The sequence below is a fragment of the Athene noctua genome, unplaced genomic scaffold (assembly GCF_965140245.1).
Source record: "Athene noctua unplaced genomic scaffold, bAthNoc1.hap1.1 HAP1_HAP1_scaffold_36, whole genome shotgun sequence".
Lineage (NCBI taxonomy): Eukaryota > Metazoa > Chordata > Aves > Strigiformes > Strigidae > Athene > Athene noctua.
The window spans coordinates 214,995-231,479 of NW_027437538.1; the positions used below are offsets into that span (position 1 = coordinate 214,995).

At 49.9% G+C, this 16,485-nt stretch overlaps 1 protein-coding gene across 1 annotated transcript; it reads left to right on the plus strand.

The window, feature by feature from the left end:
- Positions 1-6,108: 6,108 nt before the first annotated feature.
- On the plus strand, positions 6,109-16,142 carry LOC141974198 (olfactory receptor 14J1-like). Its single transcript, XM_074933537.1, has 4 exons — positions 6,109-6,169; positions 6,753-6,893; positions 12,109-12,704; positions 16,131-16,142. The coding sequence occupies exons 1-4, from the start codon at positions 6,109-6,111 to the stop codon at positions 16,140-16,142; spliced, it is 810 nt and encodes a 269-aa protein (XP_074789638.1).
- The last annotated feature ends 343 nt before the right edge of the window (positions 16,143-16,485 follow it).

Here is a 16,485-nt window from a genome sequence, read left to right on the forward strand (position 1 = left end):
CTTTCATGTCCTCTCTGGGGTCCCCAAATCCCCTCCCTTGAATCCCTCCCGAGGCCTTTCCTTCCCTCTCTCCCCTCACTCCTTCACTGTCCATCCTGTCCCCTGCAGGAGTGTCCCCGGATCCCCTGCCTTGATCCCCCACTCCCAAACACTCTCCAATCCCATTGGGTTTGTCCTCTGCACTCCTCTTCCTTCTGTCCCCAACAGCCACTCTGCTTGCAGTCTCCGTGTCCCTCCACTTGAATTCCTTTCATCCTCACTTGCACTCGACACAGTCCTGTCCCGGCAACCCCTCCAGCTCCGTACCCTGGTGTCCACTAATTCCCCCCAGTGCCCTGTCTTTGGGTCTCCCCCACCTCCACCCCTCCCCTTTGGAGGACATGAATTCCTCACTCTCTCCGTGTCTCCGTCCCCACCCCTGGCCCTTGCATGGACAGGTATCCCCGGGGACACTTGGAGGAATGGGGCTGGGCAGGGCAGAAGGGATTTTCCTGCTCAGACCAGGGGAAGCCATGGGCCTGTGGGGACTGGGGAAAGCTGTGCCCACCCCCAGCCCACCAAGATCCAGTCCAGAGCACCCCTTTGCTCTTCTTCCCGAGGCATTCCTCAAAGCGAGAGCAGGTTATGGCGTGGTGGTAATTAGTGGGGGGGACTTGGAGGGCCTCCAGTCTGGGGAACTGGGGTACACTTGATTCTCCCATCCCTTGCTGGAACTGGGGACATCCCAGCAACCATTGAGGTCTTGTGGTGTCTCTACAGGGGGAACTGAAAAAGGCAGGCACCATGAGTTCTGCTGCCCTCAGACCCTCCCCTCCCATGGCCATGACACTCCAGGGCATCCCAGTGTGCCCCAGTAACAGCCTGGGTTTTACCACCTAACCCTCGGAAGCCCTTGTTCCCACACTCTGACCCCGTCCCCCTGAGTCCCTATCCTAACCCTGACTTGGTCTGTCTGGCCCTTGGGGGCAGCACAGGCCCTGCAGGTTTCTAGAGCAGCCGTAAGGCCTTGGAAGCGGAACGTGAGGTGACCTGTATCTGATCCCCTCGTGGGCCACGAGGAGGAGCTGGTGTGGAGCGCTGGGATGAGCTCAGCTGTGCCTCAGGATCTCGTGGGCCAGCAGCAGGTGCATGGCTGTGAAGGCAGCTGTGAGGTCACACCTGCCGCAATCCCTGGCAGGCCAGCAGCAGGCTTGGGTGCTGGTTTGCACAAGGACAGGGTTTTGATCCCGGTGCAGGGAGCTGTGCAGATCCCACCCCTGGAACTGTTCTCTCATTGTGCCCCTGTGAGCTCTTTCCGTGTTACCAGTTACAGTGCTGCTCTCACAAGGGTTTTCTTGCTCCTGCTGCCCCCAACAGAGGATGTTCCCACGGGCGTGTGCTGCTGCTTTTGTATAAAGGTCAGGACATGCCGATGGCGGGATGGCCAGGGGCAGGTGGGACCTTCCTGCACTCTTCTCTCTTACAATCAAGTTGAACTGACGCCCAAGGGATACACTCAGCCCAACAGGGCCTGAAGGCCCAGCTGTACATGGAGCACAGCCCGGCACAGCCCAGGCCTGGCTCTGCTCAGGTTTGCTGTGCTGAGCATCACGGACTCTTCAGGGCACAGGGGTCTTCTGCTCAGGATCAGCCAACCTCCTGATGAAGGACAGCAGGAGGATGAAGTCTCCTCTGGACAGCTGGAGGAAGGACACAGGTTTAGGCCCTGGTACTGCGCGGGGACTTGGAAGTCCATGGACCTCTGCTAGCCAGCCTGGGTTGAAGGGAAGGTGGACAGTGATCCCTGACTGCACCTGGGGGAATGCTCTCCTCTACCTGCACATTCCCAGCTGGCCCTGGAGCCAGCTGCATTGCTGGGGGACCCTGAAACTCTCTGGGCTTCAGTCAGTAGAAACCTCCTGAAGCTTCACAAGGGCAAGTGGCCAGTCCTGCATTTGGGGACAGAACAACCCCAGAGCTGGGGGCACGCTGGGACCTGACCGGCGGAGCAGTGACCCCGAGGAGAAGGGCCTGGGCATCCCTCGGGATGCCATCCAAGGCAGAGGGGCGTGTCCCCGTGAGGAAGGCCAGCTGCCCATGGGGCTGCGTTAGGGGCATGTGGCCAGCTCAGACAAGGCAGTTCCCATCAGCACTGTGGTGGCCACATCATGACTGGGGTGTCTGGGGTGGGGCTCCCTGTGCTGAAGGAATGGGGAGGAACTGGAGAGGCTCCAGAGCAGAGCTGCCAGGACGGGGTGTGGGGACTTGGTGGAGAGGCTGAGAAACCTGGGCTGCTTGAGCCTGGTGAGGTGCAGCCTCAGGGCACTGTACAAACAGCCTGCAGCTGCTTGAAGGTGGTTTCCGAGTCATGGAGCATTTCTCGGTAGTCGGAAGAGAAGGAAATCTCAACAAAGTGCATCTTGGAAGGTTCAGACTGCATTTGAAGGAGAAGCAATCTCACTCAGATGGTAGCAGTGTGGTGCAAGAGATCCCGCCGAGGGAGTCAGGATCAGCCCATGGTTTGTGTCTCAAGGAACTGCCAGTGAGGGTGGGGAGACATCAGTGAAGGTGTGGAAATGCTGAGGCAGGAGCTGGGTGGGAAAGCAAGATGGGTGTCTGCAACCTGGAGGGAAAGAGGTGCCGGCAGGGGCCAGTGTAGGACAGCCGGCAGGCGAGATGGCCAAGGGCTCTGGCACGGCGAAAAGGCCCAACAGGACCAAGGTCTTTCTCCCCTGGGCTATGGCAGTTGCCTCTGCCACTGAGGCCTCACAGGAGAAACTTGATTGGGAGGCTCTGCACTTCATTTCTTCTTCGCCATTGCTTGGGGAAGGCGGGAGGGGTTGTGCAGTTTCCTACACTTGGCATTGCTCCCCCTCACAGCCCCTGCCCCCAGGAAGAGCCCTGAGCCACACACGAGGGGCAGCATCTCCTTCCCAGGGCCTGAGGGTCAGGCCTTGGCCTTTGTGCTCCATCACCAACCCAAGGGTTTCACAGCAGGACAGCCCTGCACGGGGCCTTTGCCTGCCTGCAATCACAGCCTCCAATTCTCTGCTCTAACGAGTCCCTGCAGAGGCTTTGTCAGTCCTGGCCCTCCGTGGGGCCAATCAGGGCTTCAGGGCACGGGGAGCTTTGCTGCTGACTTGGACTTGTTGAGTCCTTTGCTCAGTCTCCTCTCAGGGCCTGAGCATCATGGACATGGGGCCAAATACACCACGGGGCTCATTAAAATACACAAAGCCCTAACGAGCTCGTTCTCTTCCTTTAGATTTCTTCAAGTCTTCAGGACTTGTGCAGCTAATTGGAGTCATTTCCTGGTGTAGTTAAGGAGGAAGATTTCAAAGTGCCCCTAATACAAATCAATCTGTATTTTAAAGAGCACATTATTTAATTTACACTTTAGAGAAGAGGCGATAGCAGCACTCTCTGACTGACATCGATGCAGAGCATCTCCTCGGGAGATCTCCTGGACAGTCCCTTGGGGTCCAACACAGTCCGGACAACCTTTGTCCTCACCCCCAGTCCCAGCATTTCTCTCCTCAGCCGCCTGGGACTCGCATCATCTCTCCTTACATCAGATTTCTCCTCTGATCTCTGCAGCGGGAGGTTACAGCTCCTTTGCACAATCTCCCCCCTGCTGTCCTTGGAGAACCGCCTGCACACGGGCGCAGAAGGATTTCTGCTGTTTGCAGGCAAGGAAAAGTCAAACATCATCAAGGTTCATACAAAATAAAATACATTTCTCTCCTATAAGTTAAGTACAATCTCCAATGAGGTTGCCTTTCTACAAGGGGTAATGTTATGAGAAATATTTTCGGTTGGTAGAAAGAAAAAGGTAGAGATAAACATACTGGAGGAGTTGGCCAAGAAGACAATTAGTCTGCTGAGAGAGAGGCAAGATTTTAACCACCTGAAGTTCAAAGCATCAGCTCGCGAGCTGAGAGGAATCGGAACTAACCGAAAGGATCAGAAAGAATACAAAAGAATTGTGGGGAAAGCCCTTTTTTTGTTTGGTTTTTTTTTTTACTTTAGTCAGTTCGCTTTGGAAAAATGTGTCTTCGGGAACGGTTCGTTCAATTGGGACAGGTGAAAAAAATGAAAACTGAATTTGACACAGCGTTGCCCAGAAGTGGCAATGAAGTTACAGGGGAAGAGCCAATTATTATTATTTTTTTTTAATATTCCCTTATAAACATCACGGGGTTGGGGGAGGTCTCTGGTGGGTGAGGACAAGCCAATGTCGCACCCACATTTGAAAGAGGCCAGAATTGCCCCCCAGCACCCACTGGGTGCACGAGATGAGGAGTGGCCCTTCCAATGAGCCCTCTCGGGTGACATTCCCGGGCACCCAGAAGAACAGACAGTGCCCAAACAGACCCCCCAAGGGGACATCATGGCTCCCCAACCTGATTGCCTTCATGGGGAAGTGGCCGCCTTGGTAGGTGGGAGGAGAACGGTGGGTGTCACCTGACTCCAAGTCAACAAGACCATTGGACACGGTCTCCCTCAATATTCTCGTACCTAAATTAGGCCGTTACAGCCGGGCTGGGGTGGCAACGAGATGGGTAAAACACCCGTTGGAGGCTGAGAGAGCTGTGGTGGAGGGAACACCTGGAGGTCACTGGGACATACTGGGGCGTTGTGGCAGCACAGGGGACCCTTCTGGGTGCACCCATGACCCAGAGGTGGCAGCTGTGGCCGTGCTTGTCACTGACACTAGAGACGACAATTCCTGAGCCCTGGGGGCGCCGTTCAGATGAACCCTGCCAGGCAACGGGACCGTCCTGTGAGGAACCTCATGAGACAGAAGAAGGACAAAGGTGACGTCTTGCACCTGGGACAGACGGACACCCTGCTGTGGCGGGAGAAGGGCGCTGCCTGCCTGGGGAGCAGCTCTGGGGACAAGGCCTTGGCCGTGCCAGGGGACGGTAAGAAAACATGATCCAGTAATGGGCCACGTGATCCAGCGTGGACTTTGTTGGCCATCATTGGCCATTGCTGGCCTTTGTTGCCCTTTGTTGGCCTTTGTTTATGTTTATTGGCCATTGTTGGTCATTGTTGGCCATCATTGGTGTTTTTTTGTCCTTTGTTGGCAATTGTTGGGCTTTGTTGATCTTTTTTGTCCATTGTTGGCCATTGCTCGCCATGATTGGTCTTTTTTGGCCTTTGTTGGCCATCCTTTGACATTGATGGCCTGTGATGGCCTTTTTTGGCCATTTTTGCCCTTTGTTGAACTTTGTTGGCCCTTGTTGGCCATTGCTGGCCTTTGATCGTCTTCATTGGCCATCGTTGGAATTTGTTGGCAATCGTTGGCCTTTGTTGGCCATTCCTGGCCTTACTTGGGCTTTGCTGGCAATCATTAGCCATTGCTGGACTTTGTTGGCCATCATTGGTCGTTATTGTCCATCTTTGGCCTTTATTGGACATTGTTGGGTTTTTTTGGCCATCCATGGCCTTTGTTGGCCATTGTTGGACATCGTTGGTCTTTGTTGAACGTCATTGGTCTTTGTTGGCTTTTGTTGACCATCGTTGGCTTTTGTTGACCATTGTTGGCCTTTTTTGGCTTTTGTTTGCCATCGTTGGCCTTTGTTGCTGACCCCAACTGACCTAAGGGATATTCCAGACCACGTGACATCTGCTCAGTATAAAGCTGGGAGAAAGGAGGAAGGGCGTGGGGTCACCCTTGGTCCTCCGAGGCAACCCCTCCATGTGTGGTAGCCCTGCTCCCTGAGAAGGCACGACAGCGCCTCCCCATGGCAAGTAGAGAATAAATCAGTTTTCTATGTTGTTTGTTTTTTTTTTTTTCTTCAACGTGTGGACTTTTGCTTTGCTTCATTTAAAACTCCTTTTGTTTTACCCCCAAGGGTTGGTTTATTTAATTTTCTTTCCCGTTTTTGCCCTGTTGAGAAAAACAAGGGGGAAGGGGGGGGGGGGGGCAAGTGATAAAGCAACTTGGTGGCTACCTGGCGTTTAGCCATGGGGTCACAAGCAGGGATGCGCTGCCCCTTTAAGAGCCCCACGGGGACAAAGTCTGATGGAGAGTCGGGATTGACAGTGGATGATGGTGGCCTGGAGTGTCAAGGTGGACGTTTTCGTGGTTTAATAAATTAGCAGCGACTACAGACAGGAGACATGGGATTTTTTGGGGGTGATGTGGATTTCCGGAAGCCTGCACATTCCAAATTCCAATCAGGTATCGTTCCATCGGTCTCTGCTCCGTCCTTCCACAATGTTTGCTGAGGTCATTTAGTCCGTAACTTCGGGTTCCATCTGTCCGGAATCTGAGGAATGAGGCGGAGTCGGCTCACTCGGTGCGAGCAGGAGGCTTTGGCTGTGGCCCGGGGATGCTGCAAGGCACTGTGGGCAATACCAGGGGTGTCTGACACTGCGGTTCTTTGGCCGTTCTCACCTAAAACCAGCTCCCATCGAGGCACACATCGGCCCTCTCCATCCTTCTGGCTCCCCCACCAAGTGCACCCAGGGCCTTGGGCAAAAGTAAGCCCACGCACGGGTTTAACTTTACCCCATGGAGGAGTAACCCCGACGGTCTTCCCCAACATAATCCCAGGGAGCACTACGGGGGCTTTGTCGTGCCGAGTTTGTGGGAGTGGGATATAATCCACCTGCCAGGCCTCCCCATATTTATATTTTAACCCTCATCCTCTGTACCAAAGGGGCTTTAACCGATTGGTTGCTTGATCGTAGCACATTCATGGTGTCCACCCCTCAGTCACGAGCCCGTCTCGATGTTCCATCTCAGGCCTGCTGGGCCTCAGGGCCCAGCGAGCCAGAGATTCACCTTTATGCTGCCAGTCCAGAACCCAGGAAGCGGTGGACGGACTCAGAGCAGGAAGATGACAAGATCGTAAGACTGACAAAGAGCAGCAGATGCGTGCCATCTCCAAAGCACCAGGATCGTAAGACTGACATCGGGGCAGCAGATCGAAAGTCTTGCTTCAGGAGAGTTTTCACTCCGAGAAGGGCTGCCCCGGAAAGGCCGCGGTAGGGACTTACCTAGGAACGGCCAAGGAATAAGGAATTAAGGAATTAACTACACTGGTCTTTGGCTACTTGATCGGATATTAAAGAAGGTCGTCAAGCCACATGATCCAGGAATTTAAGGAATTAAGCAATTTGAGGAATTTGAGGAATTTTCGCCCAGGCAGGAATATTACACGTGAGGTAGCCCTAAGATTTTTGCTTTTTAGAAAAGCGGGGAATAGGTCTGATAAAAGACTTAGCCACTCTGATTGGTCTGGGCAAGGCTAAGGGACACTTTAAAGAGCCAAATTTATTGTTTGAAGAATCAGAATGGTGTGATAATCTTTTAGACCCTAATGCTGTAAATCCTGAAAAAGAATCTGGCCTCTGTCCTCGCTTAACTGAGAATGATCCGTAGGTAAAAGTGAGGCGAAAGAACCTTGGCGCAAGGGAATATGGACATGGCAAGAGAGATTCTTACTCCTGTGAACTATGAGCCGGGACATCAGCCACGTTGGGGAGGACGGCATTTTTCTGTTGTTAAAGATTTAGAGAAAAGCATTAATAAGAACGGGCTGCAAAACCTCAGACTACACCAGCTGTACTGGAGGCGATGGCTCAGGGATAGCGATTGGGTCATCGGTGCTGCGGTTGGTTCGGGCTCAGTGCTCTCAGTGTTCCAGGTGAAATACTCCTCTAGCAGGAGGCAGTCATTCTGTGTTGGTTGTTGTTTGGAATTTAGGTGCACACTCTGCGGGGAGAGTGCACCTCTGAACCATCTGCCTAAGGGAAATATTGTCAAAAGGTCATCTGCATCCTGACGGGGGTTGTTTGTTTTACCAGGGGTCGTAGATGCTGGTTATGAAGAGAAAAATCAATATTATGGTCTGTACCCCTGTGTTCTGTAACAAAAGGGTCGAAAATTGTTCAGCTTGTTAATTTTACTGCGGCTCCCCCTAATATTATGCCAAGAAGCCGCAATGACTCAGGATTTGGATCAGCAGGCACCCCTTAAATATTTTTGGATTTAAACATGACACAAGGTTGACTTCTGGTAGAATGTACTCTCGTTAAAGCTAAAAAATCTGTCGAGCTGACAGGGATTTTAGATACTGGTGCAGATGTGACCATAATATCTGTGAGCAGACTGGCTGTTAGCCCTGGTACCTCAAATGCTGTTCAGGGTTGGTGTCATGCTGTAACAATTCAAAGCAAGGATCTCATTCATGTGAGGGGCCCGGAAAATTGGGGAGCAAATATTCATCCATTTATATTGGAAACCCCTATTGCATTCTGGGGTCATGACTGTATGACTCGATGGGGAACTCAAATTGGGTCAAATTTGTCTTAATCACCACTGTAGCACAACCCCCCCTGAAACCCCCCTGACACTCACCTTGTGAACCGAATCACCTGTGTGTATTGTCCTGCGACAACTTAAAACTGATATTAAGACTTTAAAAGATTTACAGACACTGTTGGGAACCATAAATTGGATACAGCCGTCGTGGGCCTAACTGATGATGATCTGCATAGCTTGTTTGATATTTTGTGAAAAGATCCTTCACTGACATCACCCAAAGTACTTGCAGAGAAAGCAAAACAGGATCTTCACGGCATAGCTAACACCATCTCAGACAGACAAGCATCGCAATATACTGCATTCCCCCACGGCACAAGCCATCGTAGAAAGAGCACGTCAAACCTTGAAAGCGCTTCTGCAAAAACAAACGGGGGGAGAGATCTTGGCTCCAGGGCAGCCATATGCTCTGCTGGTTCAGTGGGATGAAAAACACAGGCATTTTTTCCACCAGAACGCCAGGGCAATACAAAAACAATTTTCTTTATCAACTTGCCCTGAATACCAGACAGACTCCATCTCTTCAAACCTTTTAAACATTCCCGTCTCACAGGTGCCACCAATAGTGTGTCACTTCTCATCACAGATACCAGATCGACAAGAAGTCCAGAGCAAAGCTCAAGCGTTAACAAAACCCTAGACAGGGGTAACTGGGAAGGACCAGTTCCTTTAATAACCCGGGGAAGAGGTGATGCTGGTGTCTGCACAGGTCACAGTCCCTGGTGGTTACCGGCAAGGTGTGTGCAACCCCACCTGAGGGTGAGAGGCAGCCAGCACTCAGGATCCAGCTGTGGGTGCTGTGGGTGCCCCTGTGCCGACAGTTTGGGGTCTCTTTGATCATTTCAGCAGAATGTCTGGGTAATGTTTGCTGCTGCAACAGGACAAACCACACTACAGTCGCCAATTCTTTTAAGAGAAAATGCTAACAGTAATTGTAACTCCTTAATGAGATATCTAGGCTTACTAGTCACTTGTGCAAAATGTAGTTTAGATAAAATATAGTTATTAATAAGGATAAGATGCTGTAGGAATGTGTGTATTCAACTTCCTTTGTTTAGGAATATTAAGAATTAAGAGCTCAAGTATTTAACCTTATTAGAAACTCCCTTGGTTTTCCCCCTGGAGTGCTGGCCAGGCTCCAGGTGGAACCCAACAGGAGGATGGAATCAGATGTTTCCGCTCAAAGAAAGTTGCCAGTTATTTTGGCCTGTTGATTTAGAGGCCGGACCTGCTTGCAGCGACGTTGGATGCCTCACCTACGGATGGACGCATCGCGTAGGGTTTCCAGTTTGTGAGGAAGGGCACTCTGAATTCTCGCTGCATCCAGGGTTCCCCAGCAATTGCGGATCTGAATGTTCGTACCGTATTTTCCTTACTGTTTATTTTTGTACTATTTAGTCATATCCCTTAAATATGGATAGTGAAATTAGTCTACTCTGTTTAATTAGAACTATTCTAAGTATGCTGTGTTTTGAAGTTTGTCTAACCCTTAATTGATACAGCTCTCAAACAAGCCTTGCAGGTGCCTCAGCAAACCAAAGAAAGGGGAGGGCTGGAAGGCATCGGCCTCACACAGCTCCTGACAAACAGCTCAGCTCTGATGAAGAACAGGCCTCGTAAGATAGATAAGAAACTGCAGAGTTGTGCCAAGGTGGCAGGGAAAGATCAATCAGGACAGCAGGCATTTTGCCTGGGCTTAGCAACTGCTGCCGACCCATCCCAGACCTGTTTGGTATGGCATTTGTACTGGTCATTATGGTTGGTATAATCAGACAATCTGGCTGAGATGACAAGATGTGACTCCTTCAGCAGTACCGGTGAATAGCACTAGGTTTTGTAGTGATGTTTATACAATGAGTTTACATCTTGAAGAAGGAAGAGGGTTTAATAATGATTTGACTAAAAGGTTATCAATTATTAGATGGTTAAAAATTCTTTTGTTTTTACATGGAATAACAGTTTAAATTGTCGTTGTAATCCTTTTAATGGTGTTAACCTGTGTGTGGAAGTGTTTTATGAGAACGATGGACTGAACAACAAAAGGGGTCTGGATCACTCAAAAACAAAAAGGGGGATCTGTGGAATGCCTGGGAAACAACGGACATGTCATGAGTGATCCAGACTGAGTGGCATCACTGTCATCAGGCTGTAGCTGTTGGGAAGAACAGCGGCAAGGCCGAGAGGATGAGAAACTGCGTGAGTAGCAAAGAAATAAGGATGCCGGACTGTGGGAAATAAGATGTTTGCCTAACAGAAGAACTGCGTGTGAACACCATAACAGGACCAACCACAGAGGGCGTGAAGGCTTGTGGACAGTAGTATAGAACCAATCCTAGTTTGTTTGCTTTCATGTGATTGCTCTTCGATAGTATGTGGGATGCTCTGTACTCGATAAGGTACCTTCGACAGTTTAAGGCGCGCTGTATTACAGAGTCGAGCTGCCATACACTTTCTTTTGCTTGCCCAGGGGCATGGATGTAAAGATTTTGATGGGATGTGTTGTTTTAATCTATCCGACCACAGTCAGTTAATTCAAAACCAATTACAATGGATGAAGCAACGTTTACAAAAAACACAAGTGGTTGTCAATCCTTGAGACAAATGGTTACAATCTGTGTTTGGTCTGTCCCTATGGCTACAAGGTCTGTTACAAGAAGGATTGCGGTGATTAGGAATAGTACTATTGATTGTAGTAATTATTAAAATAGCATATAGTTGTATGATGAGAAATATCAGTAAATTTATGCTTGTGCAGCCTGCACAAAAAGAAAAAGGGGGAATTGTTGGAGAACGGCTTTCAGAGAGCAAGGCCATGGGTCTGTGCAGGAGCTGATTGCAGCCATCTGAGGTAAACAGAGGAAAAACCCCGGGTACAGTTATGCTAACAAAGGACTGTTATGTTAACAGAGAGAGAAACTGAGGTACACAATGGCCTTGATGGTAAAAACAACCTTGGGAAAGGAGGCAGGCCAGAAGAGGGAAGATGTGACATACCTGAAATGCCACAAGGGGCTGGGATATTATAATGCAGCTTTTTACATGTATCCAATAGATTTGTGAGTAGTGTGCATGGTTATTGTAGAGTGCTTATGTAAGGGGTGATTTCTGTCAATAAAGTTGAAGCTTGCTCTGTCATTCACATTGAATCAGCTGCTTGCTTCCTCCGCCCGCCGCAAAAGTCCAACAGCAAATTTGGCTCCTGCTCCTGAGCTTTAGACGGACGCTCTGCTGCAGAGCATGGGGAGTTGTGGGCACTGTCTGGGCAGAGGCCCTGCTCCTCATGGTACATTAATTCAGCATCAACTGGGCATGGAACTGAAGGAAATTATCCCTTAAAAGGAAAAATGGGAGCATGGATGCCGTAGGGACAGGCTTGTTGGGAAATGACAGTAATTTTGCTCAGAAAATTTACCTCTGTATTGTCACGATTATTTACTTTTCTGACAGACCTCATGTCCAGAGGGAGCAAATGTCCAACGGCAGCTCCATCACCGAGTTCCTCCTCCTGGCATTCGCAGACAGACGGGAGCTGCAGCTCCTGCACTTCTGGCTCTTCCTGGGCATCTCCCTGGCTGCCCTCCTGGGCAACGGCCTCATCATCACCGCCATCGCCTGTGACCACCGCCTGCACACCCCCATGTACTTCTTCCTCCTCAACCTCTCCCTCCTCGACCTGGGCTCCCTCTCCACCACTCTCCCCAAAGCCATGGCCAACTCCCTCTGGCACAACAGGCACATCTCCTACTTGGGGTGTGCTTGCCAAGTACTTTTCTTTCTCTTTTTTATCTCAGGAGAGTTTTCTCTCCTCACCATCATGTCCTACGACCGCTACGTTGCCATCTGCAAACCCCTGCACTACGGGACCCTCCTGGGCAGCAGAGCTTGTGTCCACATGGCAGCAGCTGCCTGGGGCACTGGGTTCCTCAATTCTCTCCTGCACACGGCCAACACATTTTCACTGCCACTCTGCCAGGGCAACACCCTGGACCAGTTCTTCTGTGAAATCCCCCAGATCCTCAAGCTCTCCTGCTCACACTCCTACCTCAGGGAAGTTGGGCTTATCATGGTCAGTGCCTGTTTGGCTTTTGGGTGTTTTGTGTTCATTGTGGTGTCCTATGTGCAGATCTTCAGGGCCGTGCTGAGGATCCCCTCTGAGCAGGGACGGCACAAAGCCTTTTCCACGTGCCTCCCTCACCTGGCCGTGGTCTCCCTCTTTGTCAGCATGGCCATGTTTGCCAACCTGAAGCCGCCCTCCATCTCCTCCCCATCCCTGGACCTGGTGGTGTCATTTCTGTACTCGGTGGTGCCTCCAGCAGTGAACCCCCTCATCTACAGCATGAGGAACCAGGAGCTTAAACAGACACTGAAGAAGCTGATTCAATCAGCTGTTTCTCAGCACCATTAACCTGCCCGTGTGTGAGAGACGAGAAACCAGGCCTGTGAGAAACTAAGACAAACAACCTGGGAAAGCAAAAGTTGAGGCTGATTGAAGAAATGCCTCAAACACTGGCAAGACAAAACTCTGAGTCCCAGGGTGCATTCTGTGGAGGCCCAAGCTGATAACGCTGCCCGATGTAGCTGGGGGAGAGAGCCCTGTGGAGACAGGACGGCTCTGCCCTGGGGCACCTGGGCAAATTTCAAGTGCCATGTGTCCGGTGAATGAACTTTGCTTCATTATCCACAAAATGCATATTAAAGTTGACACCCCTCAATATGCTAACGAGGGCTGTCATGATCATGCTAATGACATCATCCCATGAAACACCTTACCCCTCCCTGTACATGGGATACGTAGCTATGTGGGTCGACCTAGGGGACGGACCCAAGGAAAATGGGTATAAATCAAAGGGGGGAAGAAAGGGCTCTCTCTCTCTCTGCCCCTCTCCCTGCCCCCCCGACCGTCTGGAGAAAGCAGTGAAGCGAAGAAGACGAATGCCAGCGGAGAAGACGGCCGCCTCCTGGAACCCTCGCCGGCGGGATCAGCGCAGGAACCCAGACCGGTGATCTGTATTCCCCCATTCCCTCTGTCTCCCTCTTTTCCTTTTTCTATTAAGAAATGCAAAGCATATTATATTGCTCACCACAACTTGCTCTGTACTTAGCCAATTATCATGTGTTCAATTAGTACATTGTAGGTAGTTAATAAATGCTTGAACTTGGAGACTTGTTGTCCGCTCCAATTGGGGATTTGCGAATCTGAGTCACTTGTCCCCCTCATCGGAGCGGGACGTGACATTAAATTGGCGTAGTCGGCAGGATCCCATTCGGTGTCGGAAAGTCTTGTGAAATAGTGCTTCTCTATCCGACAAACTCGGACAGGGAGAACTGGGAATTGGCCCCTCAGCTCTAAGCTGGGAGAGGGTCGGAGGGATACCGATTCTCTATCCGATGAGGACAGGGAGAATCGGGAAGTGACCTCTCAGCTTTAAGTCGGGAGAGGTTCGAGCAGTTGCAAGCCATGACTGGCCAGGAAATGTCGGTGCTTGACTGCTCCCCTATTTTTGAGAAGCTGAAGGAGTATAAGGCTTGTCCTCCGCCTTTAGTAGAGGTTTGGGCCCACGATAATTGGCAAAATCCAGAAGCATTGGCGAGCTATATCAGTGTGCTTGCAGGGGTGAAAGGGTCGCGACCAGGCAAAGGAAAAGCTGTTGTGTGTGCTGTACTAGGGGCAGCACTGACTGCAGCCCAAAAAGATAAACATGTTAAGAAACAATTGGAAAGGGAAATGATCGAATCCCTACAAGATCTGGTAAAAGCTCTCCAGGATCAATTGGTTGAGGAACGTAAAGTTACTGAACAAAAAGCTAAACTCTGGCAAAAGGAAAATGAAGCTTTGAAAAGTCAATTCTCTGATGAGCGTAACATCACTCAGCGACTTCACATGGCTCTAATAGATGCCTTGGACCGAGAAAAAATCTCACGGTCTGAAAAGGAGGGGAATGAACAAGAAACTTGCAACCGGACAGATCTTAGCTCTGTTCCGGATAGTGAACAGGGATTTACAAGTCTGGCAAAATCAGCAGCCAGAGCCTTGTACCCAGTGAAGGATTTAGAGATAAGCCGAGAGATTTATTACCCCGAAAACGAGGGGGTAAATTTAAGACCATTAATTAAAACGGAGACCACCGAGGGTCAGGGTGGAAGAGCTCCGCAGGTCACCACTCGAACTACACCGTACTCAGCAACTGAGCTTGCAAAAATTCAGGAGAAATATACCAGACGAGCTCAGGAAACTGAGACTGAATATGTGTGGAGGGTATCTTTGACTGGCGGCGACCGAATTTTGTTATCAGAAGAGGAGGCCCAGGGGTACTGGGGGCCAGGGGTTTTCTTAGTTACTGACGACCAGAGAGAACCGTGGTCGTTAACTCAACGAGCTGCTTATTGGGCTGGGAGTCTGGACCCATTGGAAAGGGGGGATCCAGTATGTATTGAGACCCCAACCATAAATCATTTGACTGAAAGTCTGCAGAAGGCTGCTTGTCTCCAATTAATGCATGACAGGCGTTTGGTTCCGCAGCAGCCTTCCCCGATGTTATTAATTGCTAACCCCGATCAAATGACTCCCCTGATCCGGGGCTTGCCGGACTCTTTGAAATCATATGCAGTACAATTACAAGATCGTTTGCGGATTGCATTAACCCCACGGAGGGGGAGACGGGGAGCAGGAGAGCCCATGACTTGGGGAGAGATAGCTCAAGACTTAATAAATTATGGCCGGAGAATGGGCCTTACCAGGGGAACGGGTAAACCTAAGCCCTCCTTATGCAGAATGGAAAAGCAGGAAAATCTGTCTCCTTCCCCTCCACCAGTTTTAAGAGCAAAGAGAAACCTCTTGTGGACTGAGGGAACGAGACAGGGGATTCCCCGAGAGTTAATGGATGGTCTGACTACTGCAGTTTTAGAAAAGCTCATTCGAGCCTGGAAAGGCAGAAGGAAGCTGCCCCCCCCCCAACCGATCAGGCCTTTCGGACAAAGGGAGGGACAGATCTGAAAACTAACGAGATGGTGGTAATTGCTTCTCAAACACCAACTGCCCCTGAAGAGGACTTGATTGATTTGGGGTCGGGAAACTGGATGTGCCATCCCCAGTAAGTGAGCCGGGGGATGGCGGGTGAGTCCACTTAAGGAGGCTCACAGAGAATACTAAGGGAGACTTGTTGATTACTTTTCCACTCGGCTCCCTTAAAACTCCAGTTACATTTCTAGTAGATATGGGTGCTCAGGTCTCAGCACTCCAAACTGAGGTTGCCAAGCGGAACGGCATAATTGCTGGCAAAAAGCAGATTTGGGCTACAGATGTTTTCGGAGACTCTAAGCCACAGCCGACTACTCGGGTGAAATGCTGGTTACCTGGGAATGAAACTGCAACAGAAACTATTATAATTCTAGGAAATTTTCCCACAAATATCCTGGAACTTGACCTATTGATGGGACAAGTCTGGGTAGATTCAAAAAGAAGAAAATGGAAATTTGGGTCCCCAACTGCCTCTATAAGACTTTTACAGCAAGCGCCTGTGCTTCCTCCTTCTAAAATTGTTAATGTGAAAAAGAGACTAAAGACTTTGCAAACCCGCTCCATTATCCTGGACAACCTGTTCTAGTAGACTTACCCACTGTGGGGCAAGTGCCCCTAACCCTAAAAACTCCCATCAATATCTGTTCATGGGTGGCTACTGATGCCCATGGGAAAGAATACCGTATCAATACCAGGGGGATTGTCCCTTCTTTCTAACCACCATTGTTTTGTTATGCATGTATTTGTTTTACAGGATATTGATCCTGGACGACCAAAAACCTGTGTTACTTTTAGTGCTCTCAATAGTTATAGGCATTATCAGTTAATTATTATTTGTAATCTGCTTACATTATTATAGAATTTGTGGAATCATACCTGCTAAGTGTGGAGAATCTACCTATTGGAAGGCTAATCTGGAGTTGTGCCTTAAGTTACCTTATTGAGAATCATCTCCAAAATTAAGGAAGTCTGTGAGTCACCTGTGACTGCACACTGGTGCTTCCAAATATCATACAACCAACAGCAAAATAAAATAATCAAAGACTAGCTGGAGGGGTCTGGTCCCACAAATTAAGCATTAACAAATTGTACATCCTTATTGACCTTCTAATGTGATTGTGTAACCTCAAATAGTTTTAGAAAATTTACC

Coding starts and splice junctions, on each gene's coding strand:
- LOC141974198 (XM_074933537.1), top strand. CDS start 6,109: ATGGGATTTTTTGGGGGTGATGTGGATTTCCGGAAGCCTGCACATTCC. Junction 6,170..6,752: donor ACATTCCAAATTCCAATCAG/GTATCGTTCCAT, acceptor GCTGGGCCTCAG/GGCCCAGCGAGCCAGAGATT. Junction 6,894..12,108: donor ATCTCCAAAGCACCAGGATC/GTAAGACTGACA, acceptor TTTTTATCTCAG/GAGAGTTTTCTCTCCTCACC.